Source organism: Pelophylax lessonae (assembly GCF_965119305.1).
Source record: "Pelophylax lessonae genome assembly, chromosome: 10".
In the NCBI taxonomy this organism is placed as follows: Eukaryota; Metazoa; Chordata; class Amphibia; order Anura; family Ranidae; genus Pelophylax; species Pelophylax lessonae.
Genome location: NC_138777.1, coordinates 204,501,100 through 204,525,781, shown reverse-complemented (window position 1 = coordinate 204,525,781; position 24,682 = coordinate 204,501,100). Strand labels below are relative to the sequence as shown.

General features: G+C 50.1%; 1 protein-coding gene across 2 annotated transcripts in view; it reads right to left on the bottom strand.

Annotated features, from left to right (window-relative positions):
• Nucleotides 1–969: 969 nt before the first annotated feature.
• The window catches only part of LOC309565794 (dynein regulatory complex subunit 4-like), a 69,936-nt gene continuing 46,223 nt past the window's right edge, over nt 970–24,682 (bottom strand). The window contains exons 8-11 of one of the 2 annotated variants that reach the window (XM_082270790.1): nt 12,532–12,618; nt 6,740–6,949; nt 5,086–5,151; nt 970–1,174 (exon numbers count right to left, since the gene is read on the bottom strand). In XM_082270790.1, the coding sequence (XP_082126916.1) occupies nt 1,025–1,174; nt 5,086–5,151; nt 6,740–6,949; nt 12,532–12,618 (513 nt within the window). In that variant the 3' untranslated portion in view covers nt 970–1,024. Of the gene's footprint in view, nt 1,175–5,085; nt 5,152–6,644; nt 6,950–12,531; nt 12,619–24,682 lie in introns of those variants that run through there. The other variant, XM_082270789.1, reaches the window with a different exon arrangement.

Here is a 24,682-nt window from a genome sequence, read left to right as displayed (position 1 = left end):
AGCATGTTCTCCTATATTTCCCCGGCATGTTCTCCTATGTGTCCCCCCCCCGGCATGTTCTCCTATGTGTCCCCCCCCGGCATGTTCTCCTATGTGTCCCCCCCCCCCGGCATGTTCTCCTATGTGTCCCCCCCCCGGCATGTTCTCCTATGTGTCCCCCCCCCGGCATGTTCTCCTATGTGTCCCCCCCCGGCATGTTCTCCTATGTGTCCCCCCCCCCGGCATGTTCTCCTATGTGTCCCCCCCGGCATGTTCTCCTATGTGTCCCCCCCCCCCGGCATGTTCTCCTATGTGTCCCCCCCCCCCCGGCATGTTCTCCTGTGTCCCCCCCCCGGCATGTTCTCCTATGTGTCCCCCCCGGCATGTTCTCCTATGTGTCTATAGCATGTTCTCCTATGTGTCCCCCCGGCATGTTCTCCTATGCGTCCCCCCGGCATGTTCTCCTATGTGTCCTCACCCCGGCATGTTCTCCTATGTGTCCATGCACACACAGGCTGTTATCAGTAGTTTTTGGCAGGGGCGGTTTCTGACTTGAAAGTGAAGTTTTTCAGCTGTAAAAAACGCTCCAACTCTGAAAAAAAGCTTAAAAAACGCTGAAAAATGCCAAAAAACGCTGACAAATGTGGCTATTATCATCGTTATTGAGCCATAAGCTTTGGTGGAGTATAGTTTTGCTAAAAATCGCTATTGCAAAAATGCTGGGAAACTCCTTCTACAGCTGCAGCTTTCTATTGGTGGTTTGATGACGTCCGGTGAGCATGAGGCCTTAGCAACCAAAAACAACTTATTTTAACAACAGATAGTTTAAGGCACTCTAACACTGGCAATTCTTATTATTTATTTGAAAGTAACTGAAGGTGGAAGGCTGCACTGATCCGCTCGGTCATTAGCGCTTGTAAATGCTGGTGAATCTTTATTAAAACTGCCAGAAAACCACCATCTGAACGGTCGGCCTTGATATGGAGGGTCCTGAAAGTGTCAGCCACCTGGGCGCTCTTCCCATCTTCCTGGAGAAATGAATGGTTTAGGTGCTGGCGGTTACCAGTCCGGCCGGGCCTTGCCCAATAGTCTGCCCAGGAACCAGAGATTCCAGAGGTTTAAATCCTAACTCATCCACAGGGATGCCGAATGCCCGTATCTTGGCCTCGTATGTCCGGAGCAGGTCATTGTGTGCCTGGAAAAGACCAACAGACAGCAATCAGGTACACACAGTGGGACCAGAAACCTTCAGGGCTCGTTCTTTATCATGTGGCAGCCCTTGTTGCCCTCTGAAAAGCAATCTGTGGTGGCGATAGACAGGTGGCTCGCTGGTGATATGTTTTAATCTCGAAAAGGTCAAACCAGGGCACTGCAAACACATGCATTGCGTGCAGATGCGGCACAGCCTCATTAAAGTGGTTCTAAAGCCTTAAAGCGGAGTTCCACCCAGTGAACTTTTTTTTAAATAAAAATACCCCCGGGACAGTCAGGGCTAGTGCATTCCACAATGGCTAGCCTCTGATCTGTCCCGGGTTGCACTTACCTTGTAGAAGAAATACTTACCTTGAAAATGTATTGTCCAGCGCTGCCATTTCAGGTGTGGGCAGCTTGAAGCCAGCGCGATCCTCTTCTGTGTCCTCTTCCGTCTTCTTCGGTCCCAGGATGCACTGCACCGGCCCCGCCGTCACTTCCGGTTCCGCAGCGTCATCCCTGCACAGCTTCTGGGCATGCCCAGAAGCTGTTTTGCAAGGTATGACGGCGCCTGCAGTGGAACTGACGTCGGGGCTGGTGCAGGCGCAATGATTTCTGGGAGCGATGACGTTCAGCTCCCAGGAATCATTGCAAGCCAGGAAGTGACGACTCGCCGTGGCCGCCGAGGGGAGGAAGAGGAAGTAAGGTGAGTATATGTTCTTCTAAAAAGGTGAGTGAAAAAAAAAAAATTGCAATTATCCATTTGTTTTACAGGTGACCTGGAGCAAGAAGATGGACCAAAGTAAAATTTTAGGATGGAACTCCGCTTTAATGTTTTTTTACTTTAATCCATTCTCTACAATAAATGTAATAAAAACATTTGTGTCCAAATTTCTCAGCCTCCCCTTTACATACCTGAGCCCCATCTCCATCCAGTGCTGTACATGGGAGCAGCGGCTTTCTCCTCACAGGGAGGATTGATAGCAGTAGGAACCACTGGCTCCTGCTGCTGTCAATCAAAGCCCAGTGCAGGGGAGGGGGTAAAGCCCCATTGTCTGTGTCAATGGATGCAGGCAGCGGGGTTCGGGAGCAAGCGGCTTGCTGGGGGGTAAAAGACAGAAGGGGGGGGGCAGGTGGACTAGGAGCACTGACAGAGGACCCCAGAGGAGGAGGATCAGGGGTGCTCTGTGCAAAACCATTACAGAGCAGGCAAATATTGCATGTTTTTTTTTTTTAAACAAAGGTTTACAGGGGTTGTAAAGTTAGAAGGTGCATTCTAAAAAGCCTTCTGTGTGCAGCAGCCCCCCCTCAGCCCCCCTAAACTTACCTGACCCCCCTCTCTATCCAGTTATGTCCACGAGTGCCTCAGCTGTCAGGGACTCTCTCTCCTGATTGGTTGAGACACAGCAGCAGTGACACTGGCTTCTGCTGCTCTTAATCAAACTCAGTTAGCCAATCAGGAGAGAGAGGGATGGGGATGAATGGCAGCTCCGTATCAGATGGATACACAGAGCAGCACCTTGGCTCAGGTGCCCCCATAGTAAGATACTTGCTGTGGGGGCACTCAACAGGAGGGAGGGGCCAGGAGCTCCAGCCAGGGACCCGAGAAGAGGAGGATTCTGGGCTGCCCTGTGTAAAACCATTACACAGAGGAGGAAGTGTGACATTTTATAGAAGAAAAAAAAAAACGAGACTTTACAACCACTTTACTATTACTTTAACCTTAAAGTGATTGTACAGTATCTTTAAAAAAAGACCCTACAAAAAAACAAACTTACATGTTATACTTCCCTCCTCTGGGCAGTTGGTTTTGCACAGAGCAGCCCGGATCCTCCTCTTCCCGGGTCCTTCGTTGCTGCTCCTAGTCTCTCCCTCCTGTTGAGTGCCCCCAGAGCAAGCAGCTTGCTATGGGGGCACCCGAGCTGACCTGCAGCTCGGTGTGTCCATTCAGAAATGCAGCTGCCATTCGGCCCCATCCCTCTCTCTGTTGATTGGCTAATTGAATTTCATTGACAGCCATAGGAGCCAATGGCGCCGCGGCTGTGTCTCAGCCAATCAGGATAGAGAGAGTCCCGGGCAGCTGAGAGACTCGTGGACATGGCTGGATAGAGAGGGGGCTCAGGTAGATATTAGGGGGTTCTGGGGGGGGGGGGCTGCTACACACAGCAGGTTTTTTATCTTAATGCATAGAATGCACCTTCTGACTTTACAACTCCTCTAATGAAATAGTGGGTGTACCCGAAGTGCCTGAAAAAGCAGGTAGATCTGGAGTTATGACTTCACTGACTACATGTTTATTCCCAAGATGGTAACTCAAATTACTGAAGCCATAGTCAAGTGACTTTGCACTCGGTCACACGGGTACGACTTCAGGCATGACATACGATTTACGAATCGCACCTGAAGTAGCATCTATTGTGTTTCTATGGCAGTGTCTTCATAGATATGATTTCAAGTAGTGTGATTTGAGAAGTAGTTAATGTATTATTATTTTCAGGACTTCAGCACCATTTCACTGCCAAATTGTGCTGCAAATGGTACCCGTGTCCTTATCAGCTCTACCTGAGCCTGAAAGAAGTGAAAAATTAACCCTTTGCCAGATAACCTTTGTATATAATGTCACCGTTTCTCCCTGTGACATGGATCGCTCTTCTCAAAAAGTAGCACTGAAGTCGTATCAAATCCTTACAAATCTTGATGAAGTAGTGCTGAAGTAGGGGTAAAGTAGTGCTGAAGTAGGGGTGAAGTAGTGCTGAAGTAGGGGTAAAGTAGTGCTGAAGTAGGGGTAAAGTAGTGCTGAAGTAGGGGTGAAGTAGTGCTGAAGTAGGGGTGAAGTAGTGCTGAAGTAGGGGTGAAGTAGTGCTGAAGTAGGGGTAAAGTAGTGCTGAAGTAGGGGTAAAGTAGTGCTGAAGTAGGGGTGAAGTAGTGCTGAAGTAGGGGTGAAGTAGTGCTGAAGTAGGGGTGAAGTAGTGCTGAAGTAGGGGTGAAGTAGTGCTGAAGTAGGGGTGAAGTAGGGGTGAAGTAGGGGTGAAGTAGGGGTGAAGTCGGGCTTTAAAGTCGCACTTCTTTATATTGTACCCGGTGTGACGGCAGGCTTAGCAGTTTTAGGAAGAGCTGGTTATACTTTTTGTCATACCGAGTTCTCTTTAAAGGGGACCTGTCACTACTAAACTAATAGCAGAGGTACGCTTCTCCTTGTGTGTCATGCTCTGGGAAAGGTGTGCATTTCCTGCCTATTTACCTAAGAGGGCTCTCTAAACACCCACATGTTACTATTGTGGACAGCTTCGGCCTCTAGCTGGTTGTCTAGCAGTGAAGCTGCATGTCTTGATCATTACTAAAAGTAGCACAATGGCGACTGGCCATGTCACCACATTTGTACACTCTTTCTAGGAATTAGAAATCTGCCAGATTACACCATATAATAAGACTGCCTGCTGTTGGTTTGATTAGAATAAGTAGAAGAGTCCCCTAACTTGCTGCTCCCCCTTTTTTGCTCATACACCCCTCTAATGGCGACTCTGTGCAAACTCCAAACAGACTTACACATGGCTATGGACTCCTTCCCTGCCTCCATGTGACAGTACTGAGCCAATCAAGAGGCGCCAGCCCTGTCACATGGGAGAGGGGGAGTGAGTGCCATGCTCAGCTGTACCTGGAAGTGCTGAGAATTTCACTCTGCTCCTGGTGGCTGTGAAGGGAAAGGTGTGGGGGGGACTATATAATGGGGGGGCTGGAGGGGACTATATACTGGGGGAGGGGTTAGTGAAGGGACCCTGCTTTGTATGAACAACAATAAGGTCAACTTTCCGCATTGCAGTGTTACAGGGCCCAGTGTGAGCATACCACCAGTACAGGTCCATACAGCAGAGTAGCGGATGCCGCCCCCCCCCCCCCCCCCATAGTCCCTCTTACCTTGCACACTCTGGCCAGTTCATACTGCAAGTCCTTTATGGCGTTGTTCTTTGAGTCTAATACATCCTGTGTAAGGAGAGAAGGAGGACATGTTGATTCATGGTGGGAAAGTGATCTATGACACAACGCTGGCATGCTTACAAAATTCCTTCTGTACATTCATCATATAACAATGGGAGTTCCCAAACCTCACAATTCAGAGGAAAGTCATCTGGGGACGGGGGAAGGGAAGGGGTAGTATACCTCCAACTTATCACCTTCTCCTAAGCATTCCCCACTTCTGCCACTTCAGTCTCTGGAGGTAAAAGCCACGCTGGCAGACAATTCTCTTTTTAAATTGTAAATAAAGTGGGGAAAGATAAGACCCTCTGTCAGGTTTTTATTGCTGCTGTGTCCCCATTGGTAAGATTTTCCTTAGTTTTCTGCCTTTATAACACTGGGACTGGGACTTAGGTCAAAGTTCACCAGGACAGGAAGGCAAAGACAAAAATAAAAATCACATTTATTCTACCCTTCCCCACTCTTAAAGCGGTTGTAAACCCGCTGCCATGATCCCTCGGTGGCTCTTCCGGGTTCGGCGGCTCCGGCACTGTGATTGGCCAGAGCCGCGATGACGTCACTCCCGCACATGCGCGCGGGAGTGATGTCCCGGCAAGGAAAGCTGAAGGTCCCCCCGGACCTTCAGAGCGCATGCGCCGCTCGCGTGAGCGGCTGCATGCACTGCAAATATCTCCTAAACCGGCACGGTTTAGAAGATATTAATTGTACCTACAGGTAAGCCTTATTATAGGCTTACCTGTAGGTAAAAGTGTCAAAAAGCGGGATACTACCGCTTTAAGGCCTCATTCAAACGGGTGATCCCCTTCTCTTCCAGCCAGGAGGAACTTCCACCCCAGGCACACGCTGTATGCAAACAGAATGGAATTGTGTACACGTCAATGCCCAGGCTGCTGGTGTTCGAGCGGGTACATGCACATTTTCATGGGATGGCATCAAAATGTAATCTCATAGTTAACCTGCAGCGCAGTGACATACAAGTGTTAGCCTGCAATCCCCTGCCAATCTGCAGCGCAGTAACATACATATGTTAGCCTGCAATCCCCTGCCAATCTGCAGCGCAGTAACATACATGTGTTAGCCTGCAATCCCCTGCCAGAAGCTGATTGGTTACCATGCAGAGCTGCACCAGGTTCTGTGTGCTCCAGTTTTAGTAAATCTCCCCCATAGTGTACCTTTACTCTAGTACAGGGATATGCAAACTGTGGCCCTCCAGATGTTGCAGAACTACAAGTCCTATGAGGCGTAGCAAGACTCTGACAGCCACAAGCATGACACCCAGAGGCAGTGGCATGATGGGACTTGTAGTTTTGCAACAGCTGGAGGGCTGCAGTTTGCATATCCCTGTGTCTAGCAGGTTCCTTTTAGTTCAGCTTGTTCATACAATTGCCAGGATTCTGAGCCATAGTGCTGCCCTCTACTGGTCAAATATATGACAGCTAGTTTGGATGAGTATTTGACCTCCTACTAAGCTGTATTAACCTGCTTCAAGCTGATTTTGTATTCCTATTGATCTTTATATAGAAGGAAAACAGTACTGACATAAACAAAAGCCAATATTCACTGGCCTCATGTCAGCTAAGAATAGAAAACTTGCCTCTAGCTTGCGGGTGACAGCGCTGAGGGCGGTGGGGTCCAAGTTTGAAGCTGCGAGCACTTCGTTCAGCTGGGCTTCTTTTTTCTCTAGGGTGTCGCCAAGCGCCTGTAACTTCCGCTCCAGCAGCAAATTCTTGAAGCCGCTCTTTTGCTGAACCTCCTGAATGGCGGCTGTGAACTTCCTGTACAGTTCATCTCGCTCCTCTTGTATCTGTATTAGGGGGACAATGAGAATCTCTTATACACAAACAGCAATAGTTAAAGAGCCAGTCCACCTGGGGCTGAAATTCCAGGCTTTGGCAAATGTTGGGGAGTGAATCTTTGGATAGCTAAATATTTCGGGGGTAAAATCTGTGCAGTGGATTTACTAAAACTGGAGAGTGCAGATCCTAGTGCAGCTATGCATGTCAGCCAATCAGCTTCCAGGTTTTATTACCAAAGCTTAATTGAAGAAGCTGATTGGCTGCCATGTACAGCTGCACCAGATTCTGCACGCTCCAGTTTTAGGCTGGGTTCACATATATGTGAATTGGATGTGGGTTTCCCTGCATCCATAGGCGTGCGCAAGGGGTGTGCCGATCCCCCCTCCTGCCCAGCCCCCCCCCCCCTGTTAGCCCCCCCACTCTGCAGTGCTGCTGGCTTCCCTTCACTCCTTTCCCCCTGGCTGCTGTGGGGTATGTTTCAGGAAAGGGCTAGTAAATATGTAATTTACATTCCTTACTTTTAAAAATGAATACACTCACTCATTGTGTCCATTCATAACTGAAGTATAATAAATATTCACAGTTTGTGAATGAACAGGAAGCCACTCAGCACAGAGCACTTCCCATTCATTCACTGTGCAGTGCAGCTGAGGCTGCAGAGAGAGGCGTGTCTGCTTGAGCTTTAGGCTCGGTTCACATTAATGCGAATTGGATGCGGTTTTAACCACATCCAAATCACATAACACGTGAACCAGCAGCTTTCTCAACGCAGCCGGATCACACACGTGGGCAGTGGCCACTGTGTTTAAAAAGAGTCCTGTGCGATTTTGGGTCTGGTTCAGGTGCAATTACAGGTAAAAATACACACTTGACACGCACCTGGACCGGTGAACAGAACCGTACCGGACTCCCGCATTAAAATCACGACATGTGCACACCCCAATGCAATAGACTGCGCACACCTATTCCCACATCCAATTTGTATGACAGGAGAGTGTGATTGGCTCTCAATGGACCCGGTTCACACGGCTCCGGGGGGGGCGGCGGTCCGCATTTGGAAAGGGTCCTGTGCGTCTTTGGTTCTGATTCAAGTGCAAATTCAGGCAGAAATTTGGACCTTATTTGCACCTGAAATCAGTGAACGGGGAGCACACCGGACCCTACGCTGTGATCCGCGGCCGCAGCATTGGCCAACCCGGCCTTTGTATTTACAGGTCTGCTGAGACACGAGGAAAGCCCAATCCCCAATAAAGATAAGAAATAAAACGGGACGAAAGAGACTCCCCAGAGCTGGGAACTATGATGGGGTGACTCACCCCTGGAGGTCCTAAGACATATAAAACATTGAAGAAGTGGTTCCCCCAGAACTATGATGTGGAGGCCTCACCCCTGGAGGTCCTAAGACATAAAAATTTGAAGAAGTGGTTCCCCCAGAACTATGATGGGGAGGCCTCACCCCTGGAGGGCCTAAGACATATAAAAAGTGGAAGAAGTGGTTCCCCCAGAACTATGATGGGGAGGCCTCACCCCTGGGAGGGCCTAAGACATATAAAACATTGAAGAAGTGGTTCCCCCAGAACCATGATGGGGTGACTCACCCCTGGAGGGCCTAAGACATATAAAACATTGAAGAAGTGGTTCCCCCAGAACTATGATGTGGAGGCCTCACCCCTGGAGGTCCTAAGACATATAAAAATTTGAAGAAGTGGTTCCCCCAGAACTATGATGGGGAGGCCTCACCCCTGGAGGGCCCAAGACATATAAAACATTGAAGAAGTGGTTCCCCCAGAACTATGATGGGGAGGCCTCACCCCTGGAGGGCCTAAGACATATAAAAAGTGGAAGAAGTGGTTCCCCCAGAACTATGATGGGGAGGCCTCACCCCTGGAGGGCCTAAGACATATAAAAAGTGGAAGAAGTGGTTCCCCTAGAACTATGATGGGGAGGCCTCACCCCTGGAGGGCCTAAGACATATAAAACATTGAAGAAGTGGTTCCCCCAGAACTATGATGGGGAGGCCTCACCCCTGGAGGGCCTAAGACATATAAAAAGTGGAAGAAGTGGTTCCCCCAGAACTATGATGGGGAGGCCTCACCCCTGGAGGGCCTAAGACATATAAAAAGTGGAAGAAGTGGTTCCCCCAGAACTATGATGGGGAGGCCTCACCCCTGGAGGGCCTAAGACATATAAAAAGTGGAAGAAGTGGTCCCCCCAGAACTATGATGTGGAGGCCTCACCCCTGGAGGGCCTAAGACATATAAAAAATTGAAGTGGTTCCCCCAGAACTATGATGGGGTGACTCACCCCTGGAGGTCCTAAGACATATAAAACATTGAATAAGTGGTTCCCCCAGAACTATGATGGGGTGACTCACCCCTGGAGGGATTAAGACATATAAAAAATTGAAGAAGTGGTTCACCCAGTAACATTTCTCTACATTCTACAATCATGTAGCATGGAGATCTAACTCGGCCTACATCCAATCAGGAAGGCTTAGCATTTTATAGTTTATTAGAATGCAGATTGTACGTTCTGATTGTAGTGTGTGTAGCTAACTTTCACAAAATCTCCAAAGTCTCTAATTTTGTTATCACTACTTTTTTTTAAAGGTTTGGGAGTGCAAACTATGTAATTCACAGATTATATGATAGTGCCATCTAGTGGTCAAATACCAAACTGCATGAGCTCCAGGGTTTCACTTAGCTAAAAATCCTTTTTTTAATTAAAGCGGAGCTCCAGCCCCCCCCCCCCTCCCCCCCCCGAAAAATTAACATACTGTAGCTGCTGACTTTTAATATTAGGACACTTACCTGTCCTGGAATCCAGCAATGTCGGCTCCCCAGCTAATGTTTCCATCGGCTCTCAGGTGCTGCCGCCACCATTGCCTATAAGGGAAACCAGTAGTAAAGCCTTGCGGCTTCACAGCCAATTGCCTACTGCGCATGCAGGGTAGGAGGAGGGGGGCTGAACTTCTGACAGAAGTGGGGACGGGTACCTGTCAAAAACAGGTACCTGCTTCCCCCTTCCCCTGAAAGGGGCCAAATGTGGCGTTGGATGGGGGGAGGAGACAGATAAGCGGAGCTTCCACTTTTGGGTGGAACTCCGCATTAAAGCTTATATCTGGGCAAATAGAAAAACATATTCAGTACATCGCTGCAATACATGCGCATTTCCACATGTTTTACAACTTTAACCCCTTCAATACCGGGCTGTCACATGTTTGAATGGCAATTGCACGGTCATGCTACACTGTACCCATATGATACTTTTATCATTTTTTTAGACAAAAAAAGAGACACATGAGAGGGGACATGATAGCGATTTACAAATACCTCAATGGTGATCCTAGCATAGGTAGAAAACTATTTAGTCCCAAGGAGTGCAAGAAGACACGTGGCCACAAAATGAGATTAGAGGAGAGGCGGTTTAACCTTAAGCTGCGTAAGGGGTTCTTCGCTGTAAGGGCGGTGAGAATGTGGAACTTTCTTCCACAATTGGTGGTAGCTTCGGGGAGTATGACTACTTTTAAAAGACTCTTGGAAGTGCATCTCACAGATCACAACATTCAGGGGTATGGGAAATGAGCAGGCTACTGACACACACACCTACACAGGTTAAACTGGATGGACTGATGTTTTTAGTCAACCTCAACTACTATGTAACTATATAACTATAAAGCTTTCTTTTGTTGGGATTTTATCACCACTGGGGGTTTTATTTTATGTGATATAAATGAAAAAAGACTGAAAATTTTGAAAAGAAACAAAAAAATGTTCTTAGTTTGTTATAAAATTTTTACAAATAATCTTTCTTCATAAATTTAGGACAAAAGGCATTCTGCACCATTTCTTTGGTGAAAAGAGCCCAAATCAGTGTATAATATTTAGTCTGTAGAGATATACAGGTGCATCTCATAAAATTAGAATATCATCAAAAAGTTTATTTATTTCAGTAATTCAAATGAAACTCATATACCCACACTGCCAAATCTACCAATGCCTGGTCACATGATCATGGGATCACTGTGCTTGATTGGCCAGCAAACTGGCCTGACCTAAACCCCATAAAGAATCTGTGGGGTATTGTCAGGAGGAAGATGAGAGACACCAGGCCCGACAATGCAGAGGAGCTGAAGGCCACTATCAAAGCAACCTGGGCTTCCATAACACCTCAGCAGTGCCACAGGCTGATGCCCTCCATGCCACGCTTCATTAATGCAGTAATTCATGCAAAAGGAGCCCTGACCAAGTATTGAGTGCATCCTATACTGTACATGGACAGACTTTTCACTAAGACAACATTTCTCTATTGACCACTTAAGCCCCGGAAGATTTTACCCCCTTCCTGACCAGGGCCTATTTTGCTATTCGGCACTGCGTGAGTTTAACGGACAATTGCGCGGTCGTGCGACGCTGCACCTAAACGAATTTGACGTCCTTTTTTTCCCATAAACAGAGCTTTCTTTTGGTGGTATTTGATCACCTATGCGATTTTTTGATCATGCGCTATAAACAAAAAAAGAGCGTCAATTTTGCAAAAATAACAATATTTTTCACATTTTTTTTATATGAAATTCCCCCCCCCCCCCCCCCCCCCCCAAAAATGTAAAAATCAAAATTTTTTAACATTTTAGGCCAATTTGTTTTATGCTACATATGTTTGGTAAAAAAAAAAAAAAAAAAAATCACAAAAAGCGTATATTGATTGGTTTGCGCAAAAGTTATTGCGTTTACTAACTAAGGGAAAGATTTTTGTCATTTTTGTTGTTTTTTTTTTTTTTAACGAGTAATGGCGGCGATCTGCGATTTTTTTTTGCGGGACTGCGACATTGCGGCGGACAGATCGGACCCTTGACTGACATTTTTGACACTTTTGGGGTTACCAGTGATATTACTACAGTAATCAGTGCTATACATATGCACTGTTACTGTAAAAATGACACTGGCAGTGAAGGGGTTAACTTTTTTTGAGAGGGAGGGGTTAAGTGTGTCCCTAGGGGCGTGTTTCTTACTGTGATTGGATGTGGCTTGATGTATAAGAACAGAGATCAACGGTCCTACATAGCAGAACCGTATGATCTCCATTCTTACACAGGGAAGAATGACAGGCGGCTTTGTTTACATTAGCCGCCTGCCTTTCTTTCGGTGTAACGGACGATCGCGAGTGCCCAGCGGACATCGGGTCAGCTGGGCACACGCGCGGGGGGGGGGGTCCGTGACCGAGTGGGAGCGCGCCTCCGGCGGCGCACGCTCGCTCCCTGGAGCCTCACAGGCTAGTGACGTAGCCCTACGTCGCTTTGCCTGTGAGGGGCTGACTGCCGCCGTAAATAGTCGTAATAGAAATATGTGCAATAATGTGTAATTGTGTAATGCATCTATATAAAATATATGAGTTTCACTTTTTGAATTGAATTACTGAAATAAATTCACTGATTGATGATATTCTAATTTTAGGAGATGCTCCCACCTGTATATCTGAAAACTGACCAATCCTGATGTACTGTGGAGCTACACTTAGAATGGCCGCCTAGTGCCTGAGCTCTATAATACATTATCTTTAGCCGCAGATCTGCACTTCATTTAATAGTCACCTTTTGGAATCTTTGTTCTAACACCTCGTGTTCCCATTTCAGATCACTCAGCTCCTTCTCTGTGGATTTCAGACGCGCTTTTGTACTCTGCAGAGAAAAGAAACAATTATTATCATCATTTATTGATAATCTGTAGCCCCCGCGGTGCCGGGCTTTGTGACATGATGCACAGTGACAGGAAGGTGTTTAGGGAGTGAGAAGAGTTGGATGTGAGAAGTCTTGTAGCCGTCGGGCAGATTCGCACGTGTTCATACATCATATCTGAGCATAAATAATGTCAGGACACAGCGAGAGGTCTAAGCAGTGATAAATGGGGGAACTAGGCCCTCTATAGAAGGTGGGGGGGGGGGGGTTTATTCTGTACTCGCATTGTGAAATTGAAAAAGTGAAAGATTGTTGGCTCACTGTGCTTACATATAGCAGCCACATCCCTATTTGTAAAACATAATGGATGGAAGCAGTCCAAATCAAACCATGACCTGGACTGCAATCCAACTAAAATTGGGATTTTCAAGGGCTGTCATATGTTTTTAAAGTACACAAGTACATGGAACAACACTGTAGATAAAAAATAAAATTATAAAAAGTTTATTGAAAAACAAATAATCAAATATTTAAAATAGTAGCAAAAATGCTGTTACAGAAATGGACAGTAACAAAAAAGAACAATGATATAGATCACAGGTCCTACATGTTTCGCCGGCTTCTTCAGGGACCAACTCTTTGTAAATCCATCAATAGTTCATTTTGTCCAAAAATAACATCTGCTGAGAGAGAACACAGTGGGGTCCCAGGGAGATCACAACAGTTCCGATACTCGCCCGGCAAGAACCAGATAAGAAAATCCAGTGTTGCTGGGATACCCAAAGGGGTGGTGGACACTGGACCGGATCACGATCCGCGGCCAGAGTACTAGGGCCCAGGAGGAGTAAATCATGCCAAGAGTATCCAACAGTATACTACATGGCTCCCTCTGCACGCCGGACCACAGACAGGACAAGTCCCTTTATCCCGCAAGAAGTATACTGTTAGATGCTCTTGGCATGATTTACTCCTCCTGGGCCCTAGTACTCTGGCCGCGGATCGTGATCCGGTCCATTGGGTTCAGCCACAGGGCCGCCATTAGGGGGAGACAGCCCATACACGAGGGGCCTGGGAGCGGGGCCCTAGTGTTCCCACCACTGTGGGGGGGGGGGGGGGGGGCGGCTGTCACTTCTTCTAGTTTTGATGTATGGTCATTCTGTTCTGGATTTCCACCCATATCAGTGGCAGCCGTTTGGTTAGGCAATGTGCATGTGTGGTAATTCTCCTTGCATGTACTGTTGATAGCGGGGGCCTAGTGCTGTCCAGGCCAGCATCAGCTCCACCACCACTGATCCCATCCACCACTGTCGCCACTAATCCCATCCAGGGGCATAACTAGAGGGGACACATGTGCAACCTGGCCCCATGCTCCAGTGGGCAGGTGCGGCCCCCCTGTACACCTGGATAGGGGGGATGGTGGGGGCAGCATATAGAGGAACCAATCACTAAACTCCTGCAGCTGCTAAATGCTCGCTTCTCCTCCTCTCCCTCCCGCAGGCATTCAGTGGCCAGGTGGTAAGGCCCGGGAGGGGGGGGGGGGGCAGGCCCTGAGGAAGAGCTGAAGCCTCGAAACGCGTAAGCCTAGCATCTGAGGACGATATACCTACCTTGCGGTTCTGATGCAGATGGCACTGTATCCATTTGATATGCTTTTACCAAGACTCTGTTTGTGAGTATTTTTCTACCTTTTATCCAATAAAACCTTTATAGAAGATAATGCACTACAAAGAAAATGGCCTCTGCCCCCACCTATAACTGGCCTTCATAGCAAAGAACACATGGAAGGGCAACGCACATGAGACAAACAAAAGTAAAATTCCCAGTTCAATTTGCTAACCAGTTTGCTTACCAACCAAATTAACTTGTCTTACAGTTTGCGTCAAAACAGGGGTTTAGTTAGCACACATTTACAAACGCATGTGTAAGCTGCAGGGCCACTCCACGGCACCCTGTATTACCTGCAGTCCTAACTCTAGTGAATTTATGAGTCTTCACAGTGGAAGCACATGCAAGCTAATGGATAGATAGGGGGCAGGTGAGCCTGGAGGTGGCCCATCCCTCCTGAAAGGTACTTGGGGGCATAATGGAAGCCCAGCCAATGGTATTACAGCAAAGGCATCAGCCCCACCACCACTGATCCCATCCACCACTGTTGCCACTAATCCCATCCAGGGGCATAACTAGAGGGGGCACATGTGCAACCTGGCCCCATTCTCCAGTGGGCTAGTGCGGCCCCCTGTACACCAGGATAGGAGGGGGGTGGTGGGGGCAGAATATAGAGGAACCGATCACTCCAATAACCTCCAGCAGCTGCTAAATGCTCGCTTCTCCTCCTCTCCCTCCTGCAGGCATTCAGTGGCCAGGTGGTAAGGCCCGAGGGGGGGCCCAGGCTCTGAGTAAGGGGCGAAGCCTTGAAACGCGTAAGCCTAGCTTCAGAGGACGCTACACCTTGTGGTTCTGATGCGGATGGCACTATATCCATTTGATATGCTTTTACCAAGACTCTGTTTGTGAGTATTTTTCTACCTTTTATCCAATAAAACCTTTATAGAGGATAATGCACTAGGCCGGTGCGCCCTTGTGTTTGTTCTTAGTGGTCTCAGACTACCCTGGTCTGGAAAAGGGGCTGCAAGGCCGAAGTATCCAAGCAAAGTCAAGTAGAAAGTCTTCAGTAGCCGCATGAGTGTGGTTGGATGTGGTTAGAAGATTACCTCAGAGCGCAGGAGATGGATGTTTTGCATCAATTTTTTTGTTTTGGTCTAAAGCTGTGCAAGGGGCCCCAAAATTTCTGATGGCTGCCCTGTTCAGCCATGTCTTCTCTGTTTGGGGTTCAGGGACAGATGAAGCCAGCAAGGAGCAAAAAAAGAATTCTGGTCGGCTGCACTTCCAGTAAAGTCACCTTTATTTCAGGAAGTCCATAAAAACGTCCAAAAACACGAATAGAGGGGAACAGCATCGCCAGCCGGACGTGTTTCTGCTGAAACAAAGGTGATTTTACTGGACGTGTGACCAACCAGAATTCTTTTTTGGAATCAGTGATGGGACACACCCAGCTCTGTGTGTTAGTGGAGGTGGCGATGGGAGACAAACCTAGACAGCGCCATCTTAAAAGCATTAAAGGGCCCGGGCAATGCATTGCACTGGGGCCCCGCCTACACAATCACCCACGAGAATAAAAATGCAAATTATGGATAAGGCGATATTTATTGGTACAGCAGTGCCAGGCTAATGACAGATTCCAAGTTTGGCGGCTGGGTCCGGTGAACACACACACACAGGGACGGGAGTCAGACCCAGTTGTGGGATCCCCCTCCATGGCCCATTGGCCTGACAATAGCTCAGGGCCGAGAGGCGCTTGCCACCTGCTAAGTTCGGCGGCGGGATTCACACAGGAATCGGGACTAATGCTTGGCTGGGGCTGGGTCACTGGGCAGGTGGGGCCCCCGGCAACTGTTCAGCGTGCCCACTAGTTTTAGTGACCCCCAGATCACTAAAACTAGTGTCCCCATTGGAAGATTTCCCCTCTATTACTTTCTGAGGACACCCCAAATGTTGGGATTTTACTTTCACTTTCAATGATAAACAGGACAAATAGAGAGGGTGAATCTCCCTAACGGGGGCACAGACAGCAATAAAACAGAGGGTCAACCCCTCCCCACTCCATCCAAAACTACAAAAAAGTTTTGCCTTTAGTTAAACTTTAGTCCCGGTTCACATACATGGGATGACAGACAGCGCACTGCTCTGCAAATCACATGCGATGTCTGTGCGATGCGAATTCAGCCATACAGATTGTACGAATCCGCATAATATTCGGACCCTTTTTCGGGTCCGCACCAGAATCAGATCGATCCGATTCATGTCCGAACTGACAGTTTGCACTGCGATATGCGAACTGACACCCTCAGCGATTCGCATATGGCAGTGTGAACTGCCTGTGAGTTGAATGCGATGCGGGAATCCGCAGTGGATTTGCAGGGTCCCGCATTGCATATATGTGAACCGCCACTTAAGCTGTGTAAACTTTTTCTTTACCTTCAGAAGTCTTCTGATTTGTGGTCGTTGCCCAGTCTGCCTGGATACAATGACGTCATCATCCCTTCTTTCTCAATTGGCTGGAAATATTTTTATTTTTTTACTGGTTGAGGTTAGTCACATGAAATATGATTTCTGTATTTACCGCTTACTACCTCCATTTCTTGGAGTTCATTAGGAAACACGGCATTCAGGAACATTTGGGTTTTACTGCCACCAACAGGAGGATTTGCACCCCGGCAAATGATTTAGAGATGATTGGGATGTACACTTGGGGGATGGGCATAAAATAGTAACAAAACACAAACAGGCCCTCATAACCAAGCAAAATAACCCAAGAGATCTCTGCTGCTTAAACAGCTGCCTGAAGGACCCCAAGCCCAAAGCCTGATGCCAAAAAGCCCAAGAGGCACTTACAGATCGAGCAGGAGGAGCTTTACCAGGGAAGTGTGGAACCCGATCCTAAAGCGGACAATCAGCCAAAAACTAACAAACTCTAAACCTACTCACAGCCACATTCTAAAACGAATCTATCTAACCCTGCAAAAATGTACTTCCCTATTCTGCAGCCGCTCCGGTCCCTTGCTAAGCTGTCAGCGGTGGCTTCTCTGTGTAGGCGGGTGCAGGAGAGACAGCCGACAGCGGAAGCCCCATAGTAACTCTATGGGTGACATCACTTACTCGCCGTTGTCGGTTCTCTCCCGCACACAGTCTCCGCACACGGGAGACTGGATTGGACTGGCTTTGGAAAAGTACAGCGTTTTTTGCTTTACAGGGTTAGCTTAGTCTTGGAATGTGGCTGAGAGTAGATTTAGGGTTAGTTTTTCCTGAACCTCTTCATACCCCTTAACGCCAATGTAACGCAAATTTGCGTCCTTCGGCTTTCAAGGGGTTGTAGCGGGGTGATATGCAAACGCCGGCATCCCGCCGGTACTGTTTTTAGAGTGGACAGTCGGCTTTCTTGTGATAACAACCAATGTGGCTAAGCAGCCCTTCAGCCGTTATCATAAGCAGCGGAAGGGGACACCGGGGACACACCCCCCACCGCCGCTCCGCCCGGGTCTCCCGATGACCAGCCGGCACGTCTGCTGGCAGGCCGGAGTCCCAAACAAAGTTGGATTTGGCTCTGATTGGGTCTCCGATGTAGAAACCCCGGAAGCGATGTCATGACGACATTTCCAGTTACTGGAGCTTAAAAGGCTCCGATTTAAAGTGGCCACCAGTGTAGCCTATCAGTTCATCAAATCAGTGCCGCCTTATCAGTGCAGCTTATCAGTGCCGCCTCATCAGTGGCCATGAGCGCAGCCTCATCAGTGGTCATCAGTGCAGTCTATTAGTGCCCATCAGTGCAACATATCAGTGCAGCTCCATCAGAAAAGCTTATCTTGCCCATCAGTGCAGTTTATCAGTACCATCAGTGCAGCCTATTAGCGCCCACCAGTGCAGCATATCAATGCCCATCAGTGCAGCATATCAGTGCAACCTATTAGCACCCATCAATGCAGCATATCAGTGTCAATCAGTGCAGCATATTAGTGCCCATTAGGGCAGCATATCAGTGCTGCCTTATCAGTGCAGCATATCAGTGCCCATTAGTACATCCTTTTGTCACAGGATTAGTAAGATTACTCCTTTCTTTTAGGATATTTGGACTTGTGTTTGCTGCCACTGATTGTAATCATCGGATTATTTAATTGATTTGCATAATAAATAGGAAATCCGGAGTCATTATACAAATCAGTGAAATAATCAGTGGCAGCAAACACAAGTCAAATATCTCATAAGATTGGAGTAATCTTACTCATCCAGGGACATATTGGGATAGTACATATGAGGTGAGCAGCTCCAAAATATTATTACCATCATATAGAGGTAAAAGTCTTATTTGTATATGATGGAATTCAGTATTCTCACTGAAGGACGTGTAAAGATGGCTGCCATGGGGGCGTGGCCGGGATGTGAGTCTGAGCGGACGTGTGGCTGCAGAGCTCCGTGACCATCCGTGCAAATTCCTCCGTTTTAGGGCCATTCTGTTTACTGTACCTGGCTTGCCGGCTTGTCCTGCTCCTCTGGATCGTCCTGGTCCTGCTGCCATGTCGACCAAGCCGAAGGGTAAGCTGCCCAAGGATCCGAAGCCTCAGCGCCCGGGGAAGAGCCGGGCCACGTGTCCTCCCGGCGCCATCTTGCCAGTCTCCGACAGTCCCCAGGCAAGTCGCTGCTCCAAGGCCTCGGCGGGGATGTCTTCCTCCCCTGACTCGCAGCCATCGGGCTCACGGACGCCGGAGCGGAGCTCCCCTGCGCCCGCGGAAGTGGCGGTGGAGGCGGCGGCGATCACTGGACCCATCCTCGCGGCCATTGAAGGCTGCAAAGCTTCCCTCATGCTCCGCATAGACAGCGTGGCCTCCGAATGCACCCTGATACGCCACGATCTGGACAAGATCAGGGGCAGGATGACGGAGGCTGAGGATCGGATTGGAGAGGTAGAAGACCGGCAGGGATCCCATTCGGCTCAGCTAGCGGACTTACAGGCGTTGGTCGCCGCGCTCACTAGCAAGGTGGATGATGCCGAGAACAGGCAACGCCGAAATAACATCCGTGTGGTGGGCTTGCCGGAGGGCGCGGAAGGTGATCGCCCTGAGGCCTTTGCTGAGGACTTCTTCAAATCCCTTCTGCACCTGCGTGACCTTCCTGCTACCTATGTGGTTGAGCGGGCTCACCGGGTGCCCACGGGCAAGCGACCCTCGGGGGCCCCCCCCAGACCGTTCCTGGTCCGGATGCTGAATTACCGGGACCGGGATATGATCCTTGCTGCGGCTAGGAAGCAAGAGGAGTTGCCCTATGAGAATACCAGGGTGATGTTCTTCCCAGATTTCTCGGCTGAAGTACAGAGGCGCCGCAGATCCTTTAACGAGGTGAGACGTCGCCTGCGAGAGAGGAATATTAAATACAGTATGCTGTATCCCAGTCGGCTGAGGGTGGCCCATCAGGGCACAGTGCGATTCTTCGAGACCCCCCCAGATGCCAGTGAATGGATTGACACCTTGGGTGCTGCGGCCTGATTGTTGATGACCCCCTGGGTTCCCCTCGGCTGTGCGATGTCCTGGACTCTGTAAGTGAACTCCTGTGCTGACTTCTGCCCTGTTTGCCCCTTTTGTTCCCGCTCCTGCTCTCCTACATGCTTCTATTCTGCCTCCCTCGGATGTGTTTCTCGGGACTCCTGGACACTTGCACCTCCGTCCTCACGGCAGATGCTTGCCCTGCATCCTCCTTTGGCCCTTATGTCCCTTTTGTTCACCACGGAGCTCGGGTGAACTGCACTGTTTTTTTTTCTTTTTTTTTTCTTCCCTTTTGCTTGACTTTTTGCCTTTTTTGTTTTTTGACAGGCTCCCTGAACTGTGCTTTCCGCTGGCCCTGTTGGCGGTGGGCGGACTGTTTTTGGACAGACTGTGGCGGTAGGCCCAGGCGGTCTGTTGGCCGGTGCCTAACCGTTTTTTTTTTTTCTCAGTTTTGGGTTCAAACTGTCCCTGGGCTCTCCCCCTTGGTTTTTGGGGTAACGGGGTACAGTAGGGTAAACGTTATGTGTTTGGGGTGTTGTGCTCTCCCTCCAGGGGGGCTTACTTTGTTTGTTCGTGTTTTTGTTTGGTGCATGGGTTTACTCGATCTTGCTGCTCCCCAGGAGGAAGTACCTATGGGTGATACTTCTGGGGTGTTCATTTATGTAACCTTCCAGGATGGCATCACGTAAACCATCTACCTTCTCTGTGCTATCCTGGAACGTACGGGGTCTCAATTCCAAGTTTAAGCGGGCATTGCTCTTTCAGTATGTGCAGCGTTACAACCCCTCCATACTGGTTTTGCAAGAAACCCACCTGGTGGGCAGCAAGCTCCTGTCTCTTAAAAAACCGTGGGTACAGAGGTCGTTCCATGCCTCCTACTCTACTTATGCAAGGGGTGTTTCTGTGCTGATTCATAAATCTTTGCCCTGTGTGGTGGAGGCGGTGCACACCGACCCCTCCGGACGATATGTGGTGCTGGTGCTCACTATGTGGCAGCAGAGGTATGTGGTGGCGGGCATTTATGTGCCCCCACCGTTCAAAGCTGAGGTCCTATATGCCGTCCTGGAGAGGGTCTCCGGCTACTGTCCAGCCAAACTGCTTCTCCTGGGGGACTTCAACGCCATCCTCTCCCCGGACCTTGACAGGCCCTTGCCTCCCAAGGCCTTTTCCGGGGACCTTCTCCATTGGTCTTCGGCCGCCGGGTTACAGGAGGTTTGGCGCTGGAAACACCCCCAGGAGAAGGTTTACTCCTGCTTCTCTGCTACCCACAAAACATCCTCCAGGATAGACTATGGCTTCGCCAACCCGCACATGTTGTCTGATGTGGAGGAGGTCTCTTATCTCCCCAGCGGCTTGTCGGACCATAGTCCCTTGCAGGTTGTTATTCGCTCGGGCTGTGACCGCAGTAGTGCTCTGTGGCGCCTCGGTGCCCAGTGGGTGGACCAGCCCGAGATTGTAGCCCAGACCCCGTCTATGATAAACGACTATTGGCAGACTAATGCAGGTACATCCTCTCCCGGACTGGTATGGGACGCCTTTAAGGCGGTTACTAGGGGCCACTATATTTCAGCAATCAAAGCCGTTCGAGTCCAGCAGCTGGCTGCGGTGTCCGACTTGGAGGCGGCGGCCGAGGCGGCTTCTGGCCGCTATGTCCGGGACCCCTCGGCCGCCAACTTTGAGGAGCTGCAGGCGAGTAAGAGAGACTTGCATCTACACCTGACTGAGGTCACCCGGTTGTCTATGTACCACTCTAAACAGAGGTTTTTTGAATACGGGGATCGGAACGGGAAACTGCTGGCTGTTATGTCTCATCATGATGCCCCCCTCACCCTGGTTCCGGAGCTCACTTCTCCTTCTGGGGAGGCGGTCACCTCACCGGAGGGAATTTTGGGGCTTTTTGGGGACTTCTACTCCCGATTATATGCTACTACCTTGCCCGCGGACCTCCGGCCGGAGGATCTGCAACAGCTCCTGGATCCGGTTGCCCTGGGTTGGTTGTCGGACGCGGAGCGCTCCGATTTGGTTCGGCCGGTCACGGCAGAGGAGGTGGAGATAGTGATACGTTCTATCCCTGGAGGCAAGGCCCCTGGCCCCGATGGGCTGCCCATTGAATTCTACAAAACTCATGCAGGAGTGCTGGCCCCCCTGCTGGCGGCATTGTACAACGATTGCCTGGAGATGGGCTCCTTGCCGCCCTCTATGGCAGAGGCACACATTATCCTGATCCCTAAACCCCCGAAGGACCCAAAGCTGTGCGCTTCCTACCGCCCAATTGCCCTACTTAATAATGACCTCAAGGTTCTCACTAAAATTCTTGCCTCCAGACTTCGCCCCATCCTCCCCTCCGTGATTGACCAGGATCAAACGGGGTTTATGGCCAACAGATCCACAGATGTCAATCTGCGTAGGCTTTATACTAATTTGCAAACTCAACATTTGAACTCCGGTGCACGGGTGGTCGCCTCCTTGGATATAGAGAAGGCTTTTGATTCAGTGGAGTGGTTGTTCCTGTGGGAGGTCCTCAGGAGAATGGGGTTCCCCCTGTTGTTTATACGATGGTTGCAGACAATCTATAGATCTCCAAGGGCGGCCATTCGGTTGGGAGGAAGGCTGTCCCCTTCGTTCCTGTTGTCCAGAGGTACGCGGCAGGGCTGTCCTCTTTCTCCGGCCCTTTTCGCCATCGCCATGGAACCCTTGGCTGAGGCGCTCCGAACCTCGCCGGAGGTTCGGGGGCTTCGGGTGGCGTGGCTGGAGGAGAGGGTGGCGCTGTACGCGGACGACCTCCTGTTGTTTTTGCAGGATGCGGGTCCCTCCCTTCGGGGGGCTCTGGACATCCTGGACGGCTTCTCCAGGGTGACGGGCCTAAAGGTGAATTGGTCAAAGTCCCAGCTGCTTGCGATCGACGAGGCGGCCAGGAGTGCTGCCCCGCCGGATCTCTCGCTACAGTGGGTCGACAGTTTCATGTATCTGGGGGTGAGGGTGTCTAAGGACCCCTCGGAATTTATTTCCCTTAATCTAGACCCGGTGGTGCGGGATGTTCGGGCCAGGCTGAAGGCATGGGAGAACCTTCCCCTCTCCCTGTTGGGCAGGGTGAATCTGATAAAAATGAAGATCCTCCCTAAATTGACCTACCTCTTTCGCCACTCACCCCAATGGATCCCCAAAACCTTCTTCACCAATTTGAATAGGCTCTTCTCCTCCTTTTTGTGGGGCCCTCGCCCCCCCCGCTACAAGTTTTCAACGCTGATGAGACCCCAGTCACAGGGGGGTCTAGCTTTCCCAGACTGTCATAAATATTTTTTGGCCTCCCAGTTGGTTTCCGCGGTGTGGTGGCTGTCTCCTGATGCCTCCAACTCCGCGGTGGTGCTGGAGGCGGCGGTGCTGGGGTCAATGGAGGCGCTGTCGCATCTGTTGTTCCGGGGCCCCAAGGCTCCGTATCCTTTGACCTCATCCATGCTAACGACGCTCAGAGCCTGGCGTCAGGGCCTGGCGCTGGAGGCTTACCCGAGCACCGCGGTCTCCCCTAGGGCGCCGCTGTGGATCAACCCTACTCTGCCCCACTTGTACTCCCTCCCCGACCCGGCGGCCTGGACCAGATACGGCATTAAGGTGATTTCGGATCTGTCCTCGGACTTCTCCCTCCCTTCATTTGCCCAACTTTGTGAGTCTCACGGGGTGCCCCCGTCTCACCTCTTCCGTTATCTCCAGTTGTCCCATGCCTTCGGGGCTCAGTTCCCGCGGGGGGGGGCGGGGGTGGTGCAGTCGGATCTGGAGCGGGTTCTTCGGTTTGACTGCTCCGCCCGCGCCGCCTCGGTCCTGCACGCCCATCTCCTTCGGGTGTTCTCTCCGGAGCTCTCGGGTCTCCGAGATCGGTGGACTCGGGATGTCCCGGACATGGACGCCGAGGACTGGCAACAGGTGTGGGACTCCCCCTTTAAGATCCTGGTCTCCCTGAGGGACCGCATGGTGCAGTATAAGATCGCCCACCGGGCGTACTTCACTCCCCATCGCCTACATAAAATGCATGAGTCCCACTCCCCGGAGTGCTGGCGGTGCGGCCATGCGCCCGGGGACTTTATCCACATTTTCTGGACCTGCCCAGATTTGTCTGATTACTGGTCTCGGGTCTACGCGGCTGCAAACGGAGTGTTGCAGGTTTCGATAGACCCCTCGCCCAAGACGGCCCTGTTGGGCCTACTGGACGATCTGTTCCCAAGGGTGGCGGATCGCACCCTCATGGGTCTCCTCCTGTTTTTCGCCAGGAAGAACATAGTACTTCATTGGAGGCAGCGGTCCCCTCCCCCGCTCCGGCGGTGGAGGGCGCTGGTGGATTCGGTGATACCGTTGTACAAGGACACGTATTCTCACAGGGGATGCCCCAAAAAGCATGACAGGGTTTGGGCCAAGTGGCTGGCGGACTCCTCCGTGCCGCTGCTTGCCGCCTGTCTGGGCGGGGGCGGCTTGGGGGCTCCGTAGACCGCTACCCGGGGCCGGCCGAGAGGCGGCCCGGACTATACTACTTATCCTATGCTGTACACTGATTATCGTTGTATTCTTGCTGCCAGTGTAATTATGCCCCTGCGTGGGCCCACTTTTCCCCCTTTCTTTTTATTATTTTTTTTTTTTCATGTTTGATTGCCTTGACGTTGACAATGCGCTGCAAGATTGTTATGTGAACCTGTTTGCACCTATTGTTTTTGTGTTGTTATGTTTTTCTGTTGAAACAATAAAAAGATTTTCAAAAAAAAAAAAAAAAGATGGCTGCCATACCTGGGGGTGGGGGAGGGCACACGATGGCTACCATACCTGGGGGTGGGGGAGGGTACATGATGGCTGCCATACCTGGGGGTGGTGGAGGGGAGGTGGAGCATTAGGCTGCAGCAGGGCTGGCCCAAGACTTTGTGCTGCCTCGGTCCGAGAATGAAATGCTGCCCCCCCCCCCCCCCAAAAAAAAAAAATTCACGCCCTCCAAGAGG